At 36.1% G+C, this 24667-nt stretch overlaps 1 protein-coding gene across 3 annotated transcripts in view; it reads left to right on the top strand.

The window, feature by feature from the left end:
- CFAP299 (cilia and flagella associated protein 299) overlaps positions 1 to 24667 on the top strand; it is a 423854-nt gene that overhangs the window by 207084 nt on the left and 192103 nt on the right. Inside the window, exon 4 of one of the 3 annotated variants that reach the window (XM_072623230.1) lies at positions 17179 to 17229. The exons of the other annotated variants lie outside the window; for them this stretch is intronic. Coding sequence (XP_072479331.1) covers positions 17179 to 17229 — 51 coding nt within the window. The remainder of the gene's footprint in view (positions 1 to 17178; positions 17230 to 24667) is intronic. 3 annotated transcript variants of the gene reach the window in all.

Below are 24667 nucleotides of genomic sequence, written 5' to 3'. Positions count from 1 at the left end.
TTCTTCAACTTCTGTATCTTAATTTCCACGTCTGTGAGCCTTTCAGAGTCTTTCTTTGAAATTCTTAATTTTTCCTTTTCTTTTTGTATTCTTATCTTTAATTATTTCTGTATTTCCTATTGTTTATCTTTAATTCTACTTTCAAAACTGCAATTTCTAACTGAGTTTATTCCTGATATCTTCTTCTACATGTTTTCTTTCTTTTGAACCATTTTGAAGTCTTTTGCTATTTTTCCATGGTCTCTAGACAGTCTACAGAAATATTTTCAGGGGGGAAATTTATGTTTTAATTTCCTTCACATATAATATTTTTCAGTGTGTAATGTCCTCTTTGAATTTTTATTTAGTTTTCCTTTAGTCTCTGCTTGGAAGCTGAGATTATGCTTTACTTTCTCTTATTTTGTTTTCCTTTTTTGTATTTCTCTTTCGGCTTTTACTTTTTGTTCTCTTTCGCTCATCTTTTATTTTTTAGGTTAAGAGAGTGGACTCAGTGGATGAAGTGCTGGATCTGAAGTCAGGAAGACTCATCTTTGTGAGTTCAGATCCAGCCTCAGACATTTACCAGTTTAGCTGTGTGACCTTGGGCAAGTCATTTTACCCTGGTTGCCTCAGTCTTCTTATCTGTAAAATGAGCTGGAGAAGGAAATGACAAACCACTCCAGTATCTTTGCCAAGAAAACTCCAAATGGGATCATGAAGAGTCAGACATGACGGAAGCAACTGAAGAGCAACAGCCAAGTTGGAGAGGTTGGTGAACAACCCTTCTGCCATCCTGCCAATCCCATGATCTTAGCATTCATTTTGCATTTGATTCTTTACCTCTTTTCAGATGCAATACAAAGAAATATGTAGGAGAAAAATAACTCTTCAACCGTAATAAACCATGACTATCAATAACCTGTCAGAATGGTTAGGCCAATTCAGAGCTCTTTGAGGGTGGATTTTAAAGAAAATGTGTTTGAAATTACACAGAAAATCTTCAAAGATGACCACTGTCATCCATGGTTAACCTAAAATAGTCATTCCATCATTGATTTTTTATTCATCCTTGGCAATACTGGATTTTGAAAATCTATCTAGAAGAAAATTGGAATTCTGAATTTATTGTAACAGACTAAAAATGGTAGGGGAAATGTCATTGTCAAAACTGATATGGATATAACATAATGTATGTTAAAAAATAATAGTAGATATTTGTTTTCTTTTTAGTGAAACTTCCTTTATTTGAAGAGGAAAAATGGTGGTTAATCACAATGAAGTTCCTTGACATCACATCATGATAGAAACAATGGTGTTGTTTGTCTTTTGTGGATGGGTTTTTTAACATTTTGCTTTGAGGGACAAGTTTAGCAAAGTTAATAATAAAATGGTCGTTATGCAGCAGAAAGATGAAGTCTAAAGTTAAAGTTGAAGAGGAATTCCCAACCCTACTACATTTCATGTTAGTTAGAGTTTGCTGTCTATGACTCCTCTTTGCTCCTCATAAATTCTAAAAATGAGAATGTGAAATTGATATAGGTATAAATTGACAAGATGACTTTTTAAAATTTTTTCAGAGAAAGTAACTAGGACAAGTCTATTAGACAGCTTAGGAGAATAGTAAACATAGAATATGGGTATGACCTCTTTTAAAAATAACTAGTTCAATAATAGTAGTTCATGTAGAGGTCATATTTTACAATTTTCCAGGTTCTACTGGTAAAACCATAGAAAAAGAAGAGCAAGTAACATATTACTTTTATTTGTTGGAAAAGGAACGAATACTAGCCAGTCTCAGGGAACTTTATATCTTGTTTCTAGTGAGATTTTTTTTGGTATTTGTAAAAATTATTACATGTTTATGGAATAAAACAAGCATTCCCATAACATAGTGCAATAAGAAAGATGATGGACATGAAATTACAAATCTACTAAGCACAAGTTGCTGTTCCTTTCAAATATATAACAAGTTTATCACATAAATTTATTTTATTCTTTTTTTCCTACCTTCCTTGCCCCTGCCCTAGAGATGGCTACCAAAGATGACTACCATACTACAAATAGGTATATGTGTATACATATGCATATAAAATTATTTATCAATTTTTTCTCTCGATGCAGATAGCATTTTTCTTCATATGTCCTTTATAGTTAATTTGGGTATTTATAATAGTCAAAATAACTTATTCAAAGTCATTCTTAAAACACTGTTGCTGTTACAGTATACAGTGTTTTCATAGTTCTGGTCATTTTGCTCATTATTTCATGCAAATCTTTGCAAGTTTTTCTAAGATCATTGAGCTTATTTCTTATAGCACAGTCTAACGCTCACATACCGCAACTTGTTCAGCCATTCCCCAATTGATGAGCATCCCTGGCATTTCCAGTTCTTTGCCATCACAAAGAGAGCTGCTATAAACATTTTGAAACATAAAGGTTCCTTTCCTTTTTCCCTAATTGTGTGTGAGAGATTTTTTAAAGAGTTTTTAGAGAAGGCACAAGTTAAGGCCTCTTAAGAATTATAACATTCCATGAGACCTTCCTGTCCCATATAACTCCCTTTTGGTTATCATTGCCTGGAAAAACACTCTTTCCTCAACTGCCACCTATGTGTGTATTTGTGTTTGTATTTGTGTGTGTGTGTGTGTGTGTGTGTGTGTGTGTATTTCAGAGTTAGTGAGTTATTTTGTTAAGTGGGCCAGAGAAGCCCTGCCTTCATTAGCAGAGGTCATCAGGAAGCGGGGTTGGGGGTGAGTCATAGAATTTTTTTCAACTTCAACCTCGAGATCTCAACTTGCAAAGTGCTCAAAGTCAGTAGTACAGGTAGAAACTACTTTTCTAAATGCACCCTGACTTTATCTTGTTTCATGAAACATGTCATATCCTTCCGTCCATGAATATGGTGTGTGCTTTCTCAATCTTACACCCATATGTATGTCAGTTATGTTATTTGGAGGCATATGCATGTATGACTTTTAGGCTATTGTAGCATTTGCTACTTAATCTATTTGCTTAAATGTGGTTTTAGTAGGCCATGGCCATGTTGTAATTAGCAGTTCCAACATAGAATCAGGGTCTTTGATGTTGCCATATCATCATGATAGAACATGAGGTCCTGAAGTTAGGTCTGAAATTATAATTGATTCACAATGCAAATGAGTGAGAAAATACTTGTTTCATGGGTTGATGATGAATAAATATAGGAGAAATGGAAATGGCTCTACAAACAACATTTTCGGAATAAATTAGATTGACTTAAAAAATACTTTCCATAGCATTTGTAATAGCAACTCTTACTTTCATGTCATTCTTCATATTTTTTATATATATTGACCCTTTACCAAAGACGTGTGTTTAGGATGTTGTCTTTTTCGTATTTGTAGAACAAGGATCTGACTCAAGCAAAAAAAAAAAGTCTCTGATAGTGCCTTCCTACTTGGAGAGGCTGAAGAGTTCACTTCTAGGAGACTTAGGATGAGGTATAACAAGGTCTTAGAGAGACCAGAGCATGTGAAGGATTCTAAGCTGGATTCTGGTACCTCTGTTACCTCATGGGAATGCAATGTACCCCAAAGCCTGTGGTAAAGCGCGACCTACATGCTTGGAGATGAGATTCACTCATGAAACTTTTAGTCAAGGGTTAATGTCTCAGTTACACATGACTTCCTTTCACTACAAAGTTAGAAAGTTTAGTAATACAGGTTTTTAATAAAAATTTTTAAATGTGCTGATCCCTCAGGCAAGCTATTGGATTTCCAAGCTGCCAGCCATCTGAATCTGGTACAACCATTATCCATTGCTGCCCCCCAGTTCTCTAGAGCAAAAAAAAGTCAGCACACAATAAAAATGATCTTTATCTAAGACCATCATTAAAATATAAATAATGATTAAGAAAATATAGAAAATCAAAGAAATTAAACTATATGGACTGTATATAGGCAGAGTTAAAACAAAAGTGGGGAGGAATGAGATCAGTGATTCCCCATCAGTCCAGCTGCTTCACCAGAGTCATTTCTCTCCCTTCTGGGTTCTCTTTATAATTTAGCAGCTACCCAAGGAAAGGACAAGATTCTAGCTACTCCACTGGGTAACATCCTCAGTTTTCCACTGAGGTTGCCACCATCATCCCCTCATCTTTCTTTCTTTCTTTCTTTCTTTCTTTCTTTCTTTCTTTCTTTCTTTCTTTCTTTCTTTCTTTCTTTCTTTCTTTCTTTCTTTCTTCCTTTCTTTCTTTCTCTCTTTCTCTCTCTGTCTCTGTCTCTGTCTCTCTGTCTCTGTCTCTGTCTCTCTCTCTCTCTCTCTCTCTTTCTCTCTCTCTCTCCTTCTTCTCTCTCCCTCTTCTCCCTCCCTCCCTCTCCATTTCTAACTCTATGCCATTCCACAGAGATTTAAGAACTGCCCCTGCAGGGGAAAACTCTTCTCTATGGTTCCCTAGAGTTTCATCACTTCCTAATCTGGGAAGAAATACAACTCGCAGACATTTGAGTGGTTTCGTTCTTCTTGCAAGGCAGCCAGGCCTAGCTTTGACTGAATGACTTATGGCTGTCTTCAAGTATTTTGTTTGACCCTAGAGGCCAATTTGGGCTTAATGTCTGAAGAAACTTCCTAACAATTAGAGCTGGCCAGAAAGTGGATGAAGCTGCCTCAAGAACTTGTGGGTTTCCCCTTCTTGGAGGTCTAAAAGCAGAGACTGGACAACTAGTTATGGAATATTTTATAATGATTTTTTTTGTGAATGGTTTAAGGCTAGATGGCTTTTAAGGTCCCTTCCATCTCTCAAATTCTGTAACTGTGAGTTTTTAGGAAAATAATAAATAACTCCCAGGGGAAGTAAGTGCTATCTAAATGAGAAATGATGAAGATTGGTGGTTTCCATTTCATATTTCTTAAAGTACTATAATCATCCATTACCTTAATAGATATACCATAATTAGTCAGTAAAGATTTATTAAGGGCCTACTATGTGCCAGACACTATACTAAGCATTAGGAATATAAAGAAAGGCAGAAGACACTCCCTCAAGGAGCTCAAAACCTAATGGGAAAGACAAGATAGAAACAACAATGTATAAACTATATACAGGGCAAAAAGGAAATAATCCACAGAAAGAAGGAACTAGAATTAAGAAGGATTGGAAAGGGCTTTTAGCTGAAGGTGGAATTTTAACTGGGACTTAAGGGAAGCCAGGAGGTGGAGATAAGGAGGGAGAAAATTTCATAACTCAGGGACAGCCAGTAAAAATGTCAGCAGATGCCAAGAAGAGCAAAGAAACCAGTGTCTCTGGATTGAAGAGTGAGTACGTGGTAGAGTATAAAGTATGAAAATACTAAAAAGAATGCCAAACAGAGAATGTTATATCTTCTTATTTTCCCCAGCACCTGGAATACAGGAGGTACTTAAGAAATGCTTGTTGACTGCTTGACTTCCAAATATACTTTTCTTATTTCTACTCTGTACCAAGTGACTTTAATAGTTAATATTTTACGATATTGTTTGAAATCTAGTTGCAGCACAGCAGACCTCCTTTCTATTATTTTCATTATATCTCTTGATATACTTGGAATTTTATTTTCCTAAATGAATCTTGTTATTTTTTCCTAATGCTCTAAAAGTATCCTTCTGTTAATTTGGTTATCGTAGTGCAAAATCTGCTCAGTCAACATTATTATTTTAATCTTTTAATTTTCATAAAAATTTTTATAATTTTATTTGTATAAATTCTACGTGTCTTAAAAAAGGTAATTCCAAGATGTTTAGTGTATTTTGTTTTTATCTTTAATAGAATTTCTCTTCCTTTCTCTTCAACTATATATATATATATTCAACTATATATATTCTCTTCAACTATATATATATATTATACAGAAAAAGTGATTTTTGAAAATATTTATTTTGTTTATTTCTATTTTATAAAGTTCTTAGTTGCCTTTTAAAAAAAATTCTCTAGGCTTCTGTAAGTAAATCACTGTCTCCTTTCTTTCCTATTTTTATTTCCTCAATTTATTTTTCTTATATCATTGCTGCAGCTAGCATATTTATGACTGTATCAAGTAATGGAATCGATGCTTTATCCTTGATCTTATTTGGAAAGATTCCATTGTTACAAATTATTTTAAGCACTGGTTTTGAAAAGATACTTTGTTCATAATAAAATCTTTGTATTCCAGAGCATTTTTAGATTTTTTTTAACATATATTAGATTTTGTTGAAGGCTCTTTGTGTTTATGGGGATATACTGTAGTTTTTTTAATCATTTATTTCCTAGGAGATTCTTAAAGTGTCTTACTCTTTTTGGTGGGGGTGATAAATACTTCATGTACATAAGAGTTATTCATTCTTTGAATATTTGATCAAATTTTCTTTTAAATTTTTCTCATCTAGGATGTTTTTTTTTTCCCTTTGGGATAACATTTATCCCTTACTCAGTTTCTCTTTATGAGATTAAGTTGTTTTTATTCTATATTTTTTTTGGTCAGTTTGAATATTTTGTATTTTTGTAAGCATAAGATACATTACTTTTATTTATTTTTTGAGGAGGATACGTAAGTGGAGACTAAAATTTGTCATGATTTTATTTCTTCTGCATTTATTAAAAACTCCCTCTTCTTATTTTTTGACCTTAATAATAGGACTTTCTTCTCTGTCTTATCAAATTAGCTAACAGTTTATTGATCTCAAAATCCCTGCTCTATGCTTGTCTATCCGTTTAGCTTCATGGTCATTTTGGAATATTATGTGTAAGGAATAATAAGTAGGCCAGTATAACTGGATTATAGTGTGTGTGTGTGTGTGTGTGTGTGTGTGTGTGTGTGTGTGTGTGTAAGGGGCAAGGGGTGTGTGTGTGTGTGTGTGTGTGTGTGTAAGGGGCAAGGGCGTGGGGGTGGGGGGAAGTAAAACACACTTAGCATAGGAAGGAGCCAGGTAATGAAGCGCTTTCAATGTCTAACGAAATTTTATATTTGTTCTTGGAGATAATAGGGAACCAGTGGAGTTTATTGGGTAGGGGATGACATAGTAAGAGCAATATTTTAGAAGAAAGCCCTTTGATAGCAGGGTAGAGTGGGGAGACACTTGAAGCATAAAAACCAACTAGGATGTTTTTGCAGCAGTCCAGGCAAGAGGTTAACAGAGACTTGCACAGGGTTGGTTGTTCCATGTGAGTGGAAGGAAGGGGACAGATGTGAGCAATGTTGGGAAGTTATAAACAACACAGTTTGACAGGAGATTGGGGATATGTGCGGTGAGCATGAGTGAAAAGTTAAACATGCCACAGAGGCTGTGAGCCTCTGCCTGACAGTATGATAATGCCCTCTACGGTATTATGAAAATTGGGAGGAAGAGAGGGTTTAGTGGAGAAAGACAATAAATTCAGCTTTGCACATGTTGAGTTTGAGATACTTATGGAACATCCAATTTGAGATGTTCAAGAGGCAGTTGGTGATGCTACCCTGGAGCTTAGGAGAGAGCCTAGAAATATATAAAAGGTAACACAACATAACATAACATAGTATAGTATAAAGTACCATGTAATATAGTATAGGAAAATATATGATATGAAATGGTATTACATAATATAAATTCCCATATGTGTGTATGTATGTATTATGTATATGTGTACACACATATATGTATATATCTGGAAATTATCTTCATAGAAACAATAGTTAAACTGGAAGCTGATGAGATCACTAAGTCATACAGTGGAGTGAAAGAAAAAAAAGGCCAAAAGACAGAGCCTTGGGGGACACTCATTGTTAATAAGTGTGATGTTATTGAAGATCCTGTAAAGGATGCTGAGGTGTGGTCAGGCAGGTAGTGTCATCAAAAAACAAAAGCCCCAAATCAAAAACTCTCCAAACCAACAAAGTTGTGAGGAGAAAGTATCCAGAAAAAGAGGTCTGTGGGGATGTGCTGAACTGACCTTGGAACTGTTAAAATTTTGGTGTGGCAAAGGCTACAAATAAGGGCTTAATTTATTGTTTTATTGATTGTTTAGAGTTAAGAAAGTGAGAGAGAAAATGTTAATAATGCAGATTAAACTTTTCAGAGAGTTAATTGTTAAACATTTATTGGCACACCCTGGTTGTTGACAATTAAGGATGAGGATTGAGAAAAAGTGGTGTGATTTGGCAGTTAAGTGATGATTGGTAACTTCTCTGGCTTTCATCTCCCCTGACTTGACCTCTCTCACCAAGTGCCCACAGCTTTTCTGCTGTTTTCTTGTGTAGTTTTTTGGCTGAATGGAGCAACTTACTCATCATGCCTCTCTTCTTTATTTTCTCTAGTGCCTTTTCAGATCTTTACTAGTATATTTGTATGAGATCCAGGTTCCTCTAGGTCCTTTCACATTTAACTTAAGCAGATATGTCTTAGCTGTCAATCTACTAGTCCTAGGGGACAGCTAGGTGGTGCAATGGATAGAGCACCAGTGCAGGAGTCAGGAGGACCTGAGTTCAAATCTCAACTCAGACATTTGACACTCACTAGCTGTGTGACCTTGGGCAAGTCACTTAACCCCAATTGCCTCATCCTGGGTCATCTCCAGTCATCCTGATGAATATCAGGTCACTGGATTCAGATGGCTCTGGAGGAAAAGTGAGGCTGGTGACCTGCACAGCCCTCCCTCCCTCAAAACAAAGTCAAGTGGGAATCTCAGACCCCGAGGCTTGCTGGGTGGATCTGGAGGAGAGGTGGGGGTGGAAAGAAAACTCAGAAGGCAAGTCACTGGCTGGGAAAATGCCCAGAAAAGGGAAAAAAATAAGGCTATAGAAGGTTACTTTCTTGGTGAACAGGCATTTCCTCCCTTCCTTTCTGATGAAGAAGAACAATGCTTACCATCAGGGAAAGACACAAAAGTCAAGGCTTCTGTATCCCACACATCCAAAATAAATATACCATGGGCTCAGGCCATGGAAGAGCTCAAAAAGGATTTCGAAAATCAAGTTAGAGAGGAGGAAAAACTGGGAAGAGTAATGAGAGAGATGAAAGAAAAGCATGAAAGGCAGGTCCACACCTTGCTAAAGGAGACCCAAAAAAATGCTGAAGAAAATAACACCTTGAAAAATAGGCTAAGTCAATTGGCAAAAGAGGTTCAAAAAGCCAGTGAGGAGAAGAATGCTTTAAAAAGTAGAGTGAGCCAAATGGAAAAGGAGGTTCAAAAGCTCACTGAAGAAAATAGTTCTTTCAAAATTAGAATGGAACAGATGGAGGCCAATGACTTTGTGAGAAACCAAGAAATCACAAAACAAAACCAAAAGAATGAAAAAATGGAAGATAATATGAAATATCTCATTGGAAAAACAACTGACCTGGAAAATAGATCCAGGAGAGACAATTTAAAAATTTTGGGACTACCTGAAAGCCATGATCAAAAAAAGAGCCTAGACATCATGAAATTATCAAGGAAAATTGCCCTGACATTCTAGAACCAGAAGGCAAAATAAATATTCAAGGAACCCACAGATCACCACCTGAAAGAGATCCAAAAAGAGAAATTCCTAGGAACATTGTGGCCAAATTCCAGAGTTCCCTGGTCAAGGAGAAAATATTGCAAGCAGCTAGAAAGAAACAATTCAAGTATTGTGGAAATACAATCAGGATAACACAAGATCTAGCAGGTTCTACATTAAGGGATAGAAGGGCATGGAATATGATATTCCAGAAGTCAAAGGAACTAAGACTAAAACCAAGAATCACCTACCCAGCAAAACTCAGTATAATACTTCAGGGGAAAAAATGGTCTTTCAATGAAATTGGGCACTTTCAAGCATTCTTGATGAAAAGAGCAGAGCTGAAAAGAAAATTTGGCTTTCAAACACAAGAATGAAGAGAAGCATGAAAAGGTAAACAGCAAAGAGAAGTCATAAGGGACTTACTAAAGTTGGACTGTTTACATTCCTACATGGAAAGAATATATTTGTAACTCTTGAAACTTTTCAGTATCTGGGTAGTGGGTGGGATTACACACACACACGCAAACACACACACAGAGACAGAGAGCACAGTGAATTGAATAGGATGGGATCATATCTTTAAAAAAATGAAATTAAGTAGTGAGAGGGAAATATATCAGGAGGAGAAAGGGGCGAATGGGGCAAATTATCTCTCATAAAAGAGGCAAGCAAAAGACTTTTTAGTGGAGGGAAAAAGAAGGGAGGTGAGAGAAAAAGATGAAGTTTACTCTCATCACATTCCATTAAAGGAGGGAATTAAATGCACACTCATTTTGGTATGAAAACCTATCTTACAATACAGGAAAGTGGGGGAGAAGGGGATAAGCAGGGTGGGGGGAGGATGGAAGGGAGGGCAATGGGAGGAGGGAGCAATTTGAAGTCAACACTCTTGGGGAGGGACAGGATCAAAAGAGAGAATAGAAGCAATTGGGGGCAGGATAGGATGGAGGGAAATATAGTTCGTCTTACACAACACGACTATTATGGAAGTCATTTGCAAAACTACACAGATATGGCCTATATTGAATTGCTTGCCTTCCCAAAGGGTATGGGTGGGGAGGGAGGGATGAAGAGAAGTTGGAACTCAAAGTATTTGGAACAACTGTCGAGTACTGTTCTTGTTACTAGGAAATAAGAAATACAGGTAAAGGGGTATAGAAAGTTATCTAACCCTACAGGACAAAAGAGAAAATGAGGACAAGGGAAGGGAGGGATGACAAAAGAGAGGGCAGATTGGTGATAGGGGCAATTAGAATGCTCGGTGTTTTGGGGTGGGGGGAGGGGACAAATGGGGAGAAAATTTGGAACCCAAAATTTTGTGAAAATGAATGTTAAAAGTTAAATAAATTAATTAAAAAAAAAAACAAAGTCAAGTGCAAGTCATGTCATTATTTCTCTGATGGCATGGTCTTCTTCGGCAACAAAGGACGAACATACTAGTCCCAATAGTGTCTTTGGATCATATGTTAATTAAAATTGAAGATTTAAACTGCCATCTTCAACTGTGTGTAGAGCATCTGTAATCTTGATTCCAGCTAGTACAAGTGCATATGTTCTACATCTGTATTAGAACATTTGGCTGTAACATTCCTTCATCCCTTGAAATATTTATTAAACGAAAGAAAAAGAAAGAAGCAGACATGCTTCAACCAGATGTGATATTTAGTTAGCTTGGAAATTTTTTCACCATGGCTTTAGTGTTCAGTAACCATTGCTAGCTAGCCACCTGTATCCAATTTAAATTGATGACTTGTTGTATGTTATTATCTTAATCTCTAATAAGGTAATTACTGTAGTTCGTTTTGAAGTAATAAATACTTATCTTCTGGGAAAGTCTTCAAAGTCCTTTGGAAAGATTGGAAAAGTTCTAAGTCCTTAAAAAATTTATTAGTGGATTAAATTAAATGTTAATTTTGTCGTATTTATAGATGGTAATACAAAATAGCTTTGATTGACAATATTGAGAGGTCTCTCAAAGCCACAGCAAGGTAATAGGATAGTAGAATAGTACAAAAAAAACTATAGGATAGTAGAAAACATTATTTAGTAATTCCTCTTACAGTGCCTAGCATATTGAACTTGCTGGTCACTACTCCTCCACCTCTAAACTTTCCCACACAAATTACTGACTACTCACACCTTTTACTTGTGAAATTTATTTCTTTTAAATTCAGGCATAATTCTTAACATTTAGCTGTATTGTACATTATTTTAGATTCTCTACCCAAGAATATGAAATATGTCTCCCTTAGAACAGGAGTAGGTTCCTTTTTTTTTGTTTTCTCTGTTTCTCCTTTGTGCCTTCCTCATAGTAGATGTTTAAGGCATACTTGCTGGACCGAATTACGTTGAAATGAACATAAACTAATGATGACCTCCTTATTTCATTTCGTAGAACTCCATCCCATATTGATTAGAGGATACTTTTAGTCAGATATTCCAGCTATGATTTTTTATAGGAACTCAGAGGAGGAATGGTTGTAGACATAATTTTGGTTAAGCTTTGCCCTAGAAGATAGGAGATAACTGGTTAGACAAACTATTCTAGCATTATCTCTTTCCTTTTCAAACCTGCAATGCCATCAATTTCTTCCCATTAGTACTATCAGAACAAAAAAGGATCCAATATTTAAATGACTTTACACAAGTCATGTAGCCTTTTAGATTCATAATTTACTCATCTGTGAAATGGAGAGATTTAGATGATCTCCAAGGTCATCCTATAGTTATATAATGTCTCATTGTTGTCATTATATTTAAATGAAATCATCGATTGCTTCTATTTGACCCATCCATTCTTCAGAGTTAAGTTATTTAGTCTCCAGTTAATTTTGATTTTTGCTTTAAAGGCCCTTTATGGAATGCATTTTAATTGCATTATGGTCTATAAAAGATATACTTAGAATTTCTGCTTTTTTGCATTGCTCTTCAAGGTTTTTGTTATAATACAATATTATTTATTTATGTTATAATACAATAAATAATTGTGTGTGTGCATGTGCACAGCTGTTATATACTGATGAGCAATATGAGCAGTTATTTCCTATTCAGTAATCTCCACAAGCCTATCAAAACTAAGTTTTATAATATTCTGTAATCTTTTATTTCTTTCTAATTTTTAACTTAAATATCTAGATCTGAGGAGTTAAGGTGATGATTCTCAGCTATAGTTTTACTATTTGTCCCTGAAACTCAATTTAATTTTCTTTTAAGTATTTAGATACTACAGCATTTAATGTCCATATTTTTATTATTGATATTAATTCATTGTTTATTTTAGCTTTCAACAAAATGCAGTTTCACTTTTTAATCTGTCTTTACTAGGCTTACTTTTGCTATTTCTTTGTCTGACATTGTGGTTGCTAACCCTGCCTTTTTATTTTTCTTCATCTGAAGCTAAGAAGATTTTGCTCCTTCTCCTTCTTTTAACTCTGTATACATCCTACTGTTTCAAATGTGTTTCTTGTAAATAGCATATTATTTGATTTTGGTTTCTAATTAATTCTGCTATCCTTGTCCATTTTATGGGTTATTTCATCCCGTTTATATTCACAATTAGGATTAATTGTGCATTTCCTTCCATCCTGTTCTCTTATAATTTTCCTTCTCTTTGTTTCCATTCTCCCTTTTTAACAGTTTAAGAGTAATCTCTCTCTTAATCAATTCTCTTTCTTATTCCCTTTCTCTCCTGTTTTCCTGCTTAATGAAATGTATTTCTTTAACTATGTTTATGTGTATTCCTCTCTCCTTTGATCCATTCAGATGAAAGTGATGTTTACCCATTTCCCTCCCAAGCTTTTCTCCTTGTATGTGTGTAGACTTCTATTTGCACATCACAAGTATATGAGATAGTTTTTCCATCCTCCACTCATTCCCCAGTATATTTCTATTTTCCTCCTTATCCCATTATTTTAGAATGATCATAACAGAACCACTCCCAGGCCCTCTAATTAGACTCCCTCTCTGACTCCTGTGATTATAGAATTCTGAAGGACTACATATAATCTCTTCCCCAATATTAGAATGTAAAAAGCTTATGCTTACCTAGTCCCTTATAATTGTTCACTAATGGTTTTTGTGTGTATGCACGTGTAGGCACACTTGTGCGCTTTTTACTCTGGTGTTTGTATTTCATAGTTTCTACTCAGCTCCTGTTTTTTCATTATTTCTTCTTGGAAGTTTTCTTTCATTAAAGTTATGTTTTCTCCCTGTGTAAGATTATACAGTTTTACAGGTCTAAATTATTCTTTGATGTCTTTGTCTTTTGCCTTCTATGAATTTCACATTCCAATCTCTCCATTTCTTTATGGTGGTGGTTGTTGAATCTTGTGTGATCCTGACTGTGATTCCTTGGTCCCTGAATTCTTTTTAGCTGCTTGCAATTGTTTTTTTTTCCTTATGAGCTCTAGATTTTGACTATAATATTCCTGAAGGTATAATTTTGGAGTTTCTTTTCTTGCAGTTGTTCATTGGTAGATGTTTTATAATTTTTTATCTGTCCTCTGGTTCTAAGAGAGATGGGCAGTTTTGTTTTAAGATTTCTTGAACTATGTGTTAGATCCTTTTTTGGTCAAGGGACTCAGGTCATCCAATGATTCTTAAAGTTTTCCTCTTTGGTCTGTTTTCCACTTGCTATGGGGTACCTTATATTTTCTTCTATTTTTTTCAGCCTTTTGACTTTGTTCCTGATCAAGGATTGAGTCTGAGCAATGCTCCACTGGACTTGTCCAACCAGCTGAGATTCTCTGCCAGTTTAGAGCAGTAGAACTGCATGTTCCTGTTTGGTCTGAGATTCCCACCCTGGTCATTATGCTTCAGGCTTCAGATGAGGCTGGAGCTGAGATCCAGCCCTGCACCTGCCATCAGAGCCACCAAGCTACTGTTCGCTTCTGAATGTTTGTGGCTCAGTAGACAGACAAAACAGCCTGCCACAAACCCTTACCTTTAAAGGCTCACCTTGTGCAAGTCTCCTCCTCTGTCCTCCTTGTATCTGTAACCCAGAATTTGGTAGTAATAGATAAATCTATCAAATGGCACTTGATCCCACACCCTTCAGGAGGTCATATGCCCCAATATGGGATCTCTTCTTGTTTCCACCCAGTCTTGACCCTCTCACAGATCCCCACATTCTCTGTTCAACACATTCCTGGCTAGAACCCATCCCCAGTGTCCACATTTTTTGCAGTCCATATCCCTATGCTAACTTGGACTGAAAAAAAATAACTCAGTGATGTTTTTTCTTGAATTTCTTGATTGGGTCTTGGTCTGATATGTTTTCTAAATCTTTGTGGAGGAGTTTTGTTGGAGGAACTGGATTCTATGTACTTGTTCCTGCTCTTTGGCCATCTTGACTGAACACCTTACCTTTCAAAGCTCTGCTCAGATGTGGCCTCTCACAAACCTCTCTTGCCTCCCTCCCACTGCCACTAACATGCTTCCTGGGAAATTACTTTGTGTATGTTTTGTATTTAATTTTGAATATATCTCTTGCTTTCTTTCAGTGAAATTTAAAATTGAAGGCAGGGACTTTTATTTTTGTTTTTGCATACTTGGTGCTAAGCTCAGTACTTGGTACAAAGCAACGACTTAATAAATGTTTGTTAAATTGAATTTAACATCTTTTTACATCATTAGTTTTATGGTGGTGATATTGCCTAGCTGTGAATCATAAAACACCATCATCTGTCAGTAATCAAACTTCCTGATAACCCAAAGACAATGAAGTTGTGCATAGTGAGCATAATCTATAGCCCATTACCACTGATGAAGTCCACACACAATGCAGCATGTAAGCTATCCCAGAGAAAATGGGCCAGTAATATAGTGAAAGCAGTGGACAACAGTTGGGTAACCCTGGTACTCATAAAATGTCAAGTGATAGAGAAAAGTATCCATCATGTGATATCAGTCTGTCTTTGGAAGTTTATCGAAAATCAGGGTCAAGATGTATACAGGACATACAGGCATGAATGGGCTGCTACATGCACTCCTGGGAAGTTGTGAGCCCTATGGCGAAATTACAAATCCTTTAATATCCATTAAAGTAATAATAAAGTAATTATTAAGGTAGCAAATATTTCAGTTTAAGAGGTCAATTTTACATTTATCACTTGCATTTATAAAGGTTTAGTCTATTCAACTTCTTTGCTGTCTAACAGATGAAAAGAAATAGGGATGAATATGAAGTAATACTGAAATCTGTAAAGATAATTGAAGAAAATAGCTAATCCATGAATTTCTTGAACAATATTTCTGAAACACTAGTTTTAAGGCAAATATTTTGGAATTATTTCAGGAAATAAACTTCATGTGTTTTAAACTTGATTCTATAAAAAGCTAGAAAGGATACCGAGTAGACAGTACTGGTATGGTAAGTAAGCCCTGCAGCTGTGTTGGCTTCCCAAATGTTTTGCAAGTGTAGTTCTTGAAGAGAAAATAAAAGAGGTAGCCCCCTCATCTTTCAAAACCACGAGAAGCTATTTTTTTCATTTAACAATGGTATCAAATATGGTCCACATTTTCACCTTGTGTTTGGAATAATTAGCAGAATCTTCAAGTTGAAGAAGCAGCTATTCAGAAAATTAGGCATAAAAAGAGCCCAATAACATTCTCAAAGTGAAATTGCAATTATGTAAATTCTAGCTACTGGAATTATAAACATTGAGACCCAGGAGTGCAAAACTGGAAGGTTGTCAATTGCATTTTAGAGAAACACATTACCAGGAAAGTTACATTTTGGCAGGAAGCCCTTGCTGGCATGTGAATTAACTCCCTGATCTGTACCACTTGTTTCTATTTTGGTGTGGAAGTCAAGTGCCTGGAAGTTTCTTTAATGATTTCCTCTCATTCTTAACATAATGAACAGCTGCACTAAATTCTCCAATACTATGCTAAGTATGTACAAACCAGCATGTAGCTGAAATGGAAAAAAGAATCATTTAATCTAATTTTCTTGGCTGTCTTAGTTGTTTGCACTTGGCCTTAAAAAAAGATAGTCTTTGAGTAAAGGATGAACAGATTATTCTGCTGTTTGACACTGAACTAGACGAACTATTATTTTAGGACAGTTGAAACATATTTTTAGTTACTTCATACAAATGTTTAAAAAGACCTAGGATATTTTAATCAGAACTAGATAGGTCTTTCAAAGTTTGTAAAATTCATTTCACCTGTTGTATGCACACATACATGCATATATATATGTATATACATGTACATACACACACACATATATATATGGTTTTGCTTGTTGATAGTGGTTTGCAGTCACTATGTTTTACCACACTTATACTAATTATATAAGTTTTGATATTTTTCTAATTATTCTCCACAAAATGTCTATGTTGGTGAAATATTAACATTTGGTCATATTTTACTAGTTTGTGGGATTTTTCATTGTGTTTAGCTTTGAATTTCTCTAGATTTTTGAAGGAATTCAGAGGGCTCTGGTATTTTGATTTTGTGGAATATTTCATGTCTCTGAATGGGCTATGTTTTTTGCCTGGCTGTCCTTTTAAATTACAATCCAGTATCAATGCTTGTTTCCCTATACGAGTAAGTGTACAAAACCCCACTATAACAAAAAATGCAGGTTAAAAAATGTCAAACTATTGTAGCTCATGGCTTTTATTCAAATTTGATGTCATCAACTAACGTTAAGATTAAAACTACTTGGCCTGTTCTGTGAACTTAAGGCGTCAAATCTCCAGATCTCTCAACCAGAGTTGTTTTATTTTGTTCTTTATAGATTCAGAAAAACCATAGAACTTTCTGGAAGCTCCACCAGCTCCACCAAAAGGTAAAAAATTAAAAAAAAAATGAAGTATAAGTAGTAAATTAAATTTGTAATGTGAACAATTCAGTTTTTAAAAAATGTCATTAATTTGTGCTAGATATCTTTTTTTTTTTTTCCTAGAGGATCTAAGACAGAAGTTCTTAACTCTTCTGTGTTTGTCCTAAACATCTTTGGCAGTCTGCAGAAACCTATGGACTTCTCAGAATAGTGAATTTTTTTAAGTACATAAAATAACATGAGGATACAGAGGAAACCAGTTATATTTAAATACAGTTATTGAAATATATATTTTTAAAGTTCCCAAACTCCAGATTAAAAACTTCTGATCTAAATCTAACATTCTTGCAGCAAGAGGGGCAGAGCTAGCTGTAGTTTAAGTCTTTTGTTTCAGTGCACTGATTTCAATAATGGGAACTTCAATATTATGGCCAGCTTCTAACTGCAGAAGAGGCAGAATTTTCCTTGCTAGGAGTTTACTGTATCAGTGAAATCACAGGACCAGTCTCTCCCACCTGTATCCTAACTAACACATACACACACACACACACACACACACACACACCAAATTTTTGTGGTGAATAACCTAAATGGGGAAGAGTTAAGCTTCTTGCATCCTATTTTGACATTAGGATATAGGAATTTAATTTTATAACCTTCTGATTAAAGGAGGAATTAAGGAATATTGGCTGAATTTTTTACCTTGGAATCATAATCATGCCTTTTCCCTCTTACATAAAATCCTCCAATATTTAGCATTGTACTTTACCTGTGGGCATTTATATCGCCAAGGCAATACCCACAGCAGCTGCTTTGAATATGCTGACAAATTTCCAGGTTTGAATCACAAGATATAACAGACTCTCTTCCTTGAAGACACAACCAAGACATTTATTCAAACACCAAAAAACCAAATCCATCATAGTAACAAAGAAACCACCTCCCTCAAGCAAAATCATTCCCTCTCTCACTCACAGAATCCTGCATTGCTTCCTCTTTCTTTTCCAGTTCTGTCTGCTCGATCTCACTTCCTATCAGCTCTGTTTCACCCCTTCCTGCTCCATATGACTTAGACTCAGGCTTCCATGTGTCTTAAGCAGGTCACATAAGCCTATTAATGAATGAGAAAGATCTTTCCATTTCATTAACAATACATTAACAGTACGGCATTTCATACTTCTAGTGTGTGTGTTTGAGTATGATATATGATAGAAGTGAAAAGTCACTATCTCATACTGGAAATTTTAACTATTTTCAAAAGCTCCACAAAATGACTTTATGACTCATTTCTATTTTCTTTCCCTACAAATTAATTTTTAGAAAGCAATTTTTATATGTCTTAAATGTAAAAGCAAACTGTGCCTTATGCTTCATACTCTATGTAGTTTATACCCTAATAACCTTTGTCACTGTCCACAAGGGACAGAGACTGGAGGTAAGCTTAGATGATATCTGCCCAACTACCCATACCCAAGGTATGGCTCGTATTAGGCAGAGTATGATCTTAAAGCTGTACTTATTGCACGCTCCATCTGTTACCTCCCTGTGGGGACACCAAAAACCAGATCACAAACCACCATCAAAACAAGCAGTGATAAACACACATATCATATGAGAAAATGACTGTCTTAGGATAGAAAGGGGACAAAGACAGGCACAGTGCAACCTTGCTTCTTAATCACTTTTGATTTCATATGCAAGGCACATAGCTCCTGGGATCACTGATTTTCCTATCATGCTTTTCCCTCTTTGTATCTAGGCTGATTTCACATTTTTTTCCACACACAAACATTCTTCCTTTTTCGTGATGCCCCAAATTTTTCACCATACCCTCTCCTAACAGCATAATCACAGGGCATTGTCCTCCTTCCTATGTGCCCTTACACTCACAAGAGTTTTATAGGGAATCATCTCTTGGACATGACCAACCATTGCTCTACCCCTGTCTCAGCTGGCCCCTCAATGCTATCTTGGCCCAAGGTGGTAATGCATTAGCATCTCAACCAGCTGGTAAGCTCCTTCAGGTCAAAGATAATGGCTCATAGAATCTCTGTATCCCTCCCAAATATCTAGCATGGTGCCTTGCATACAAGGACATAAACATTTTACGTGAACTTCATGCAATGCTGTGGAGTGACTATTTTTGAAATAGGAAAGAACTAAGTTTTCTTCTTCCACTGCAAACCTTTATGGGCTTGGTGAGGAAAGAGAGAATCATATAATTTTTTTATATATACAGTAAGTTATCCAACCATCATTACATAGTGACACAAGGTCATTTTGGGAGAAGTAGGCTCTGGAGCTGTGAGGATGAGGCAGGGCCTTCCAAGGGAAAGTATACTAGAATATAGTTGCAGAAAAGGGTTAACTAATGTGTTTGTAAGTACAGTATTAATAATATTACATGGCTCCTCCTGGTACCTGCAAACTTGAGTTGGGCGCATTAATGCTCTCTGCCCATGGGCCAAACGCTGTGTCAAATAAATCTATACTAAAAGCTTACATAATGATGTATCAGTGCTTTGCTGGGTTCCCCACCCACCTAAGAGGTCATGACTGTAGAAGGAGAAATGGGACTTGACATTTTTATTATTAAAAAAACATACTGGTAATCCATCTGGATGAGTCAACTATACCCCCCCCAAAAAAAAAATTTGGTAGTTAATTTGTAAATTGTTTAGTATCTGATTCTGAAACTATATTGCCTAAAACCTTTTTACTCTTATTTTATTGATTTGAATCTTTGTTTTGCTGTAGGCAAAACCTTTTCTTTTAAATAAGTTTTGCTGACATATAATTGTGGATAGTAATTTCTGCAAATTCTTTTCCTTCTCCATCATTATGAATTCACCTTGTTTACATTTTTTTTACTTTAGTAATTTGATTTACCACTCTTCTGAAAAATGAGATTAGCTGAAGGCTTATTAATTTTACTATTCTAAAACTAATTTTTAAATTTGTTGATCACTCTATGGTAGTTCTTGTTTTTCATTGTGTATATTTCGATTCTAATTTTAAAGATTTGTTCTTTCCTGTTCATTTGGGGTTTAATTTTTTTGATTTTCTAGTTTTTTTTAATTGCATACTCAATTCATTACTATTCTTTTTTTTTTCTATTTTACTAGCTTGTTTTCTAGAGGTATCACATTTCCCCTAAGGACCATTCTAGTTTTATCCCCCAAATTTGGTTTGCTGTTTTTGATGTTATTTTTCAACTGTTAACGCCATTAATAGTGATTTTTATTTGTGTTTAGTATATGTGGCTAGAAAGATCAATTTATAATTTAAGCTTTCTCTATCATTTTTTAAGTTGATATTTGAAGAGATTGCCACTCTGCAATTCCATTTCTTTATACTTAAGGATAGTCTATCAGGGGTGGGGAACCTACAGCCTCAAGGCCACATGTGGCCTTCTAGGTCCTTGGATGCAGCTTTTTGACTGAGACCAAATTTTATAGAACACATCTTTTTATGAAGGGAATTTGTTCTGTGAAGTTTAGATTCTGTCAAAGGGCAGCAGTTGAGGGCCCAAAGGGCCACATATGGCCTTGAGGTTATAGGTTCCCCACCCCTGAATTAGATGATAATACAATGAGATGAAGTCAGTACTAGCTGAATGGCCAGATTTAAACATTTGTCAATGACTTGGTGTCAACTTGGAAAGCAGTCTCCAGAGCAGCACCCTAGGGATTTGTGCTTGGAATTATTCTGCCTGTTGTTTTCTATTTTTTCCCCTAAATGATTTAGATTTTTAAAGCATAAGTGATAGGCTTATTGAATTGTTTCCTTTTTTAATATCTGTATCTCCAGTACACACAACACAGTCCTCAGTGGGTATTGAATAAATGCTTATCAATTGACCGATTTATTAAATAGCATTTAAGACAAGAATCAAACTCTGTTTCCATTTTCTTCCTCTTCCAAAGATTAGTATGTGAACCTTTTGGAAATGATTTGTTAAAATCCAAGTAAATTATATGTACAGAATTCCCTTTTTATACCATTTTACTAACTCTGTCAAAAATATGACATTAGTGTCTCATGTCTTCCTGAGGGGAAAAAAGATTGAATTTTATATCATTACTTTGTCTCCTAGATATCATTAATTATCTATTTAATAAAGGGAGTTGATGTCAGGATAGAACACTAGGTCTGGAGGAAAGAAGACCTTTAGCAAGTTACTTAACTTCTTCTGCCTCGGTTTCCACATTTGTAAAGTAGGGATAATAATAGCACCTACCTCAAAGTAGTTTTGAGGTCCAAATAATGCTTGACACATAATAGACTTCCTTTTTACCTAAAAGTTTCCTCTTTTCCTTCCTAGAATTTTCCCAGAAATTAAAATCACACTCGGTCTATACTTTGCAAACTATTCTTTTCAGTCCCATATACCTCTCTTGTTTTCCATAGTCTATTTTAATATCTTTTCACACTCTTTCTGATATTACTGAGTGGCTCAGCAGTTCACATCTGCCAATTCTTTTAGTACCAGAGGTTTCAGTTCATCAAAGACAACTAAGTGTTCTATTACCAATCTCCTCACTTACACTGGCAGTCCATTCTACTTAGCCATTGTTGTGTGTTACCATTTCAGAAAACACACATTTAATAAGAAGTGGCAGTTTTGAGCTCTCTGTTGTCATCTGCCATTATCTCTCCATCACTAATACTTCATGGTGTCCTGTCCCTTATTGATCCCCCTCTTTTCCTCAGGGTAGCTTAACAAAAACAAAACAAAAATCTTATCTTCCTTAGTTTCCCTTTTCAGTTTCATATTATTCAGAGTACTCATACTCCCTGAAACTATTCTTATAGGACTGAGATATGTCATGGCAGAAAAAAAAAAACAACCCACTACTCTTATCTTTTAGGTAAAAGCCTGACAGAAACACTTTTATTATTTTTTGACTGGTCTGAGACAGAGACAGACTGAAAGAGACAGAGACAGAGAGACAGAAATAGAGAGAGAGAGAGGGAAAGGGAGATAGAGATAGACAGCCTGAAATAATCTTATCCCTAAATTGGCTTATTTGTAACTTTTGCTACAAATCTGCTTCTTTTCCATATCACAACGCTTAAGACAATTTTCCTTTCCCCCTTGAGGACTCCCTTCTCCAGACTAAACATGCCCAGTTCTTGCAAACAGTCTGCACATTGCATGGACTCAAACCCTTCACCATCCCAGTTGCCCTTGTCTGGGCACTTGTAGTGCTAATACAATATTCACAGCGTATATGCAAGCCATGATGATGCCAGCACAATTCTGAATCGCATAATTCAACAGCTCTCCACATGGAAGACAGAAGCAAAACATTTATTCAAACACCAGAAAACCGAATCCCAAAACTGGAAAGTCAAATCCATCATAGCAACAATCTACAAACAGTAACAGGGCAGAGGGCAACACTATCCCTCTATTAGCAAGCCTTTCCTCTGTTAGCCTTCCCACAAACTAGCTCCCTTAAACTAAATCAGACAAGCTCTACCACTCATGCTAGCTAGCTCTCTCCCTCAGTTTTAACTGCTCTGACCAATGTCCTCTCAGTTCTGCTACACCCTACCTGCCCCAACCATTCAGCAAGCTCCTCCCACCACAGGCTTCATGTGAAGGAGGCAGGTCACATGAGCCTACTACTGAATGGGAAAGTTCTTCTCATTTAAATTACCATTGCATTCCTTAAATTACCATTTCAGCCCTTTTCAGTTTGAATTCAAATGCCCAGAACTGAACTCAGTACTCTCTAGATAGATGAAGCCTGATGAGGGCATTTCTGGAAGTTATTCATTTCTTTATTCATCCTGATATTGCATTCACTTCCTTGGCTGTCACACGATACTGCCAAATCAGATTGAGCATGACATCACCTTAAATTCCCAGACCTTTTTCCAGAATAACTGCTCTGGTCCTTATAAAGGAGTGGTTTGCCGCTTCCTTCTGTGGGTCTTTTTACAGATAAGGAAACTTAAGTAAATATTCAAAACCTCTTCTTTAGTTGGAAATTTGCCTAGAGAATGATTGACTTCAACCTGAGGTAAACAATGGTTTCAGAATTGATAAATGATGATCAGATGAGAACGCTATGAAAGGATTCAGCCCATCTCTCACTATCACTAATCAATGTGTGAATCGTGAGTAGTTGAGATGTACCATATGTCTTTGGACCATAAATACCCTTCAGGGCATCATAAAAGTGCTTTGGATTGTTACTATCAGCATAAAACTGAATTTCTTTTGCCTTCTTACTGAGCCAAGAATTCTGCAACTTTGTAAGATTCACTTGCACTTTACTTTTGATGGTGTTAAATGCTGCCTTCTTAGAGACAGATGAACCATACTTCTGGTAAAGCCTGTGGGGTTCTCGTTTTTCATTTAGCAGCTTCCGAATTTCCCCATCATTTTCGTCAGACCAGACTTGATGTTTGTGAGTGTTCTGGCCGAGATGAGTAAATGCAATGCTGTACACCCAAATCTCTGAGAACTGCCCATTCCTTTTCTGCTCCACTATTGCCAGCTGTATATTGGCTCAGCTTTCCCCTGTTGTTAGCAACAAACCATTCCCATCGGAGAAGCTTCCCAAGGTTCTGGATAATGGGCAATGCTCATGCACTTTCTTGGTCACCAATGAAGTGAAGCAAGGCTGAGTGCTTCCTCCCATGCTTTTTAGGGTGATGTTTTCAACAATGTTGTCAGATGCTTTTAGTGAGGATGAACATGGCATTAAGGTCAGCTACTGCACTGATGGTAAATTATTTAATTTGTAAAGGTTACAACCCAAGTGGAGGGAGAGTTGGTTTTTGAATTTTTTGTTCGCAGATAATTGTGCAGTCAATGTAGCTTCTCCAGCTGAGATGCAACAAAGTATAGATCAGTTTTCTGCTGCTTGTGCTCATTTTAGCATAACAGTTAACACCAAGAAAACACAGGTGTTCCACCAGTCAGCATCACACTATCCATATGAGGAACCATCAGTTACTGCAAATAGAGAAGTTTTGAATGCTGTGGATAAGTTCCTTACCTTGGTAGCATACTTTTCAGAGATGTACACATTGATAATGAAGTTGACACATGCATTGCCAAAACTTGCTCAGTTTGGGGAAGGCATTGAAGAAAAGTGTGGGAGATAAAAGGTATTAAGCTGCCTACCAAACTGAAGGTCTACAAAGCCATTGTTGTATACCTGTAAAGCTTGGGTAGCATACAAGTGTCGTGCAAGGACACTCCCTGGGTTTCCCTGAACTTTGAAATTGGTTAGGTGACATGGGAGATGCTGGCACAGGGCTGCCCAGTATGACATATTTGCATCAAAAGAAAGTGCTGTGCTCTGCGAGGAAAGCAGAACTGAAATACCTAAAAAAATACACAAATTTAGAGAATCTACCCCAAATGCTCACATAACTATTTGTGGCCAACCTGTGGTAGAGCATCTTGAGCTCCCATTAGTCA

The sequence above is a fragment of the Notamacropus eugenii genome, chromosome 7 (assembly GCF_028372415.1).
Source record: "Notamacropus eugenii isolate mMacEug1 chromosome 7, mMacEug1.pri_v2, whole genome shotgun sequence".
NCBI classification, from domain to species: Eukaryota; Metazoa; Chordata; class Mammalia; order Diprotodontia; family Macropodidae; genus Notamacropus; species Notamacropus eugenii.
The sequence above is the reverse complement of the archived record's forward strand: the minus strand, read 5'-3'. Positions and strand labels throughout refer to the sequence as shown.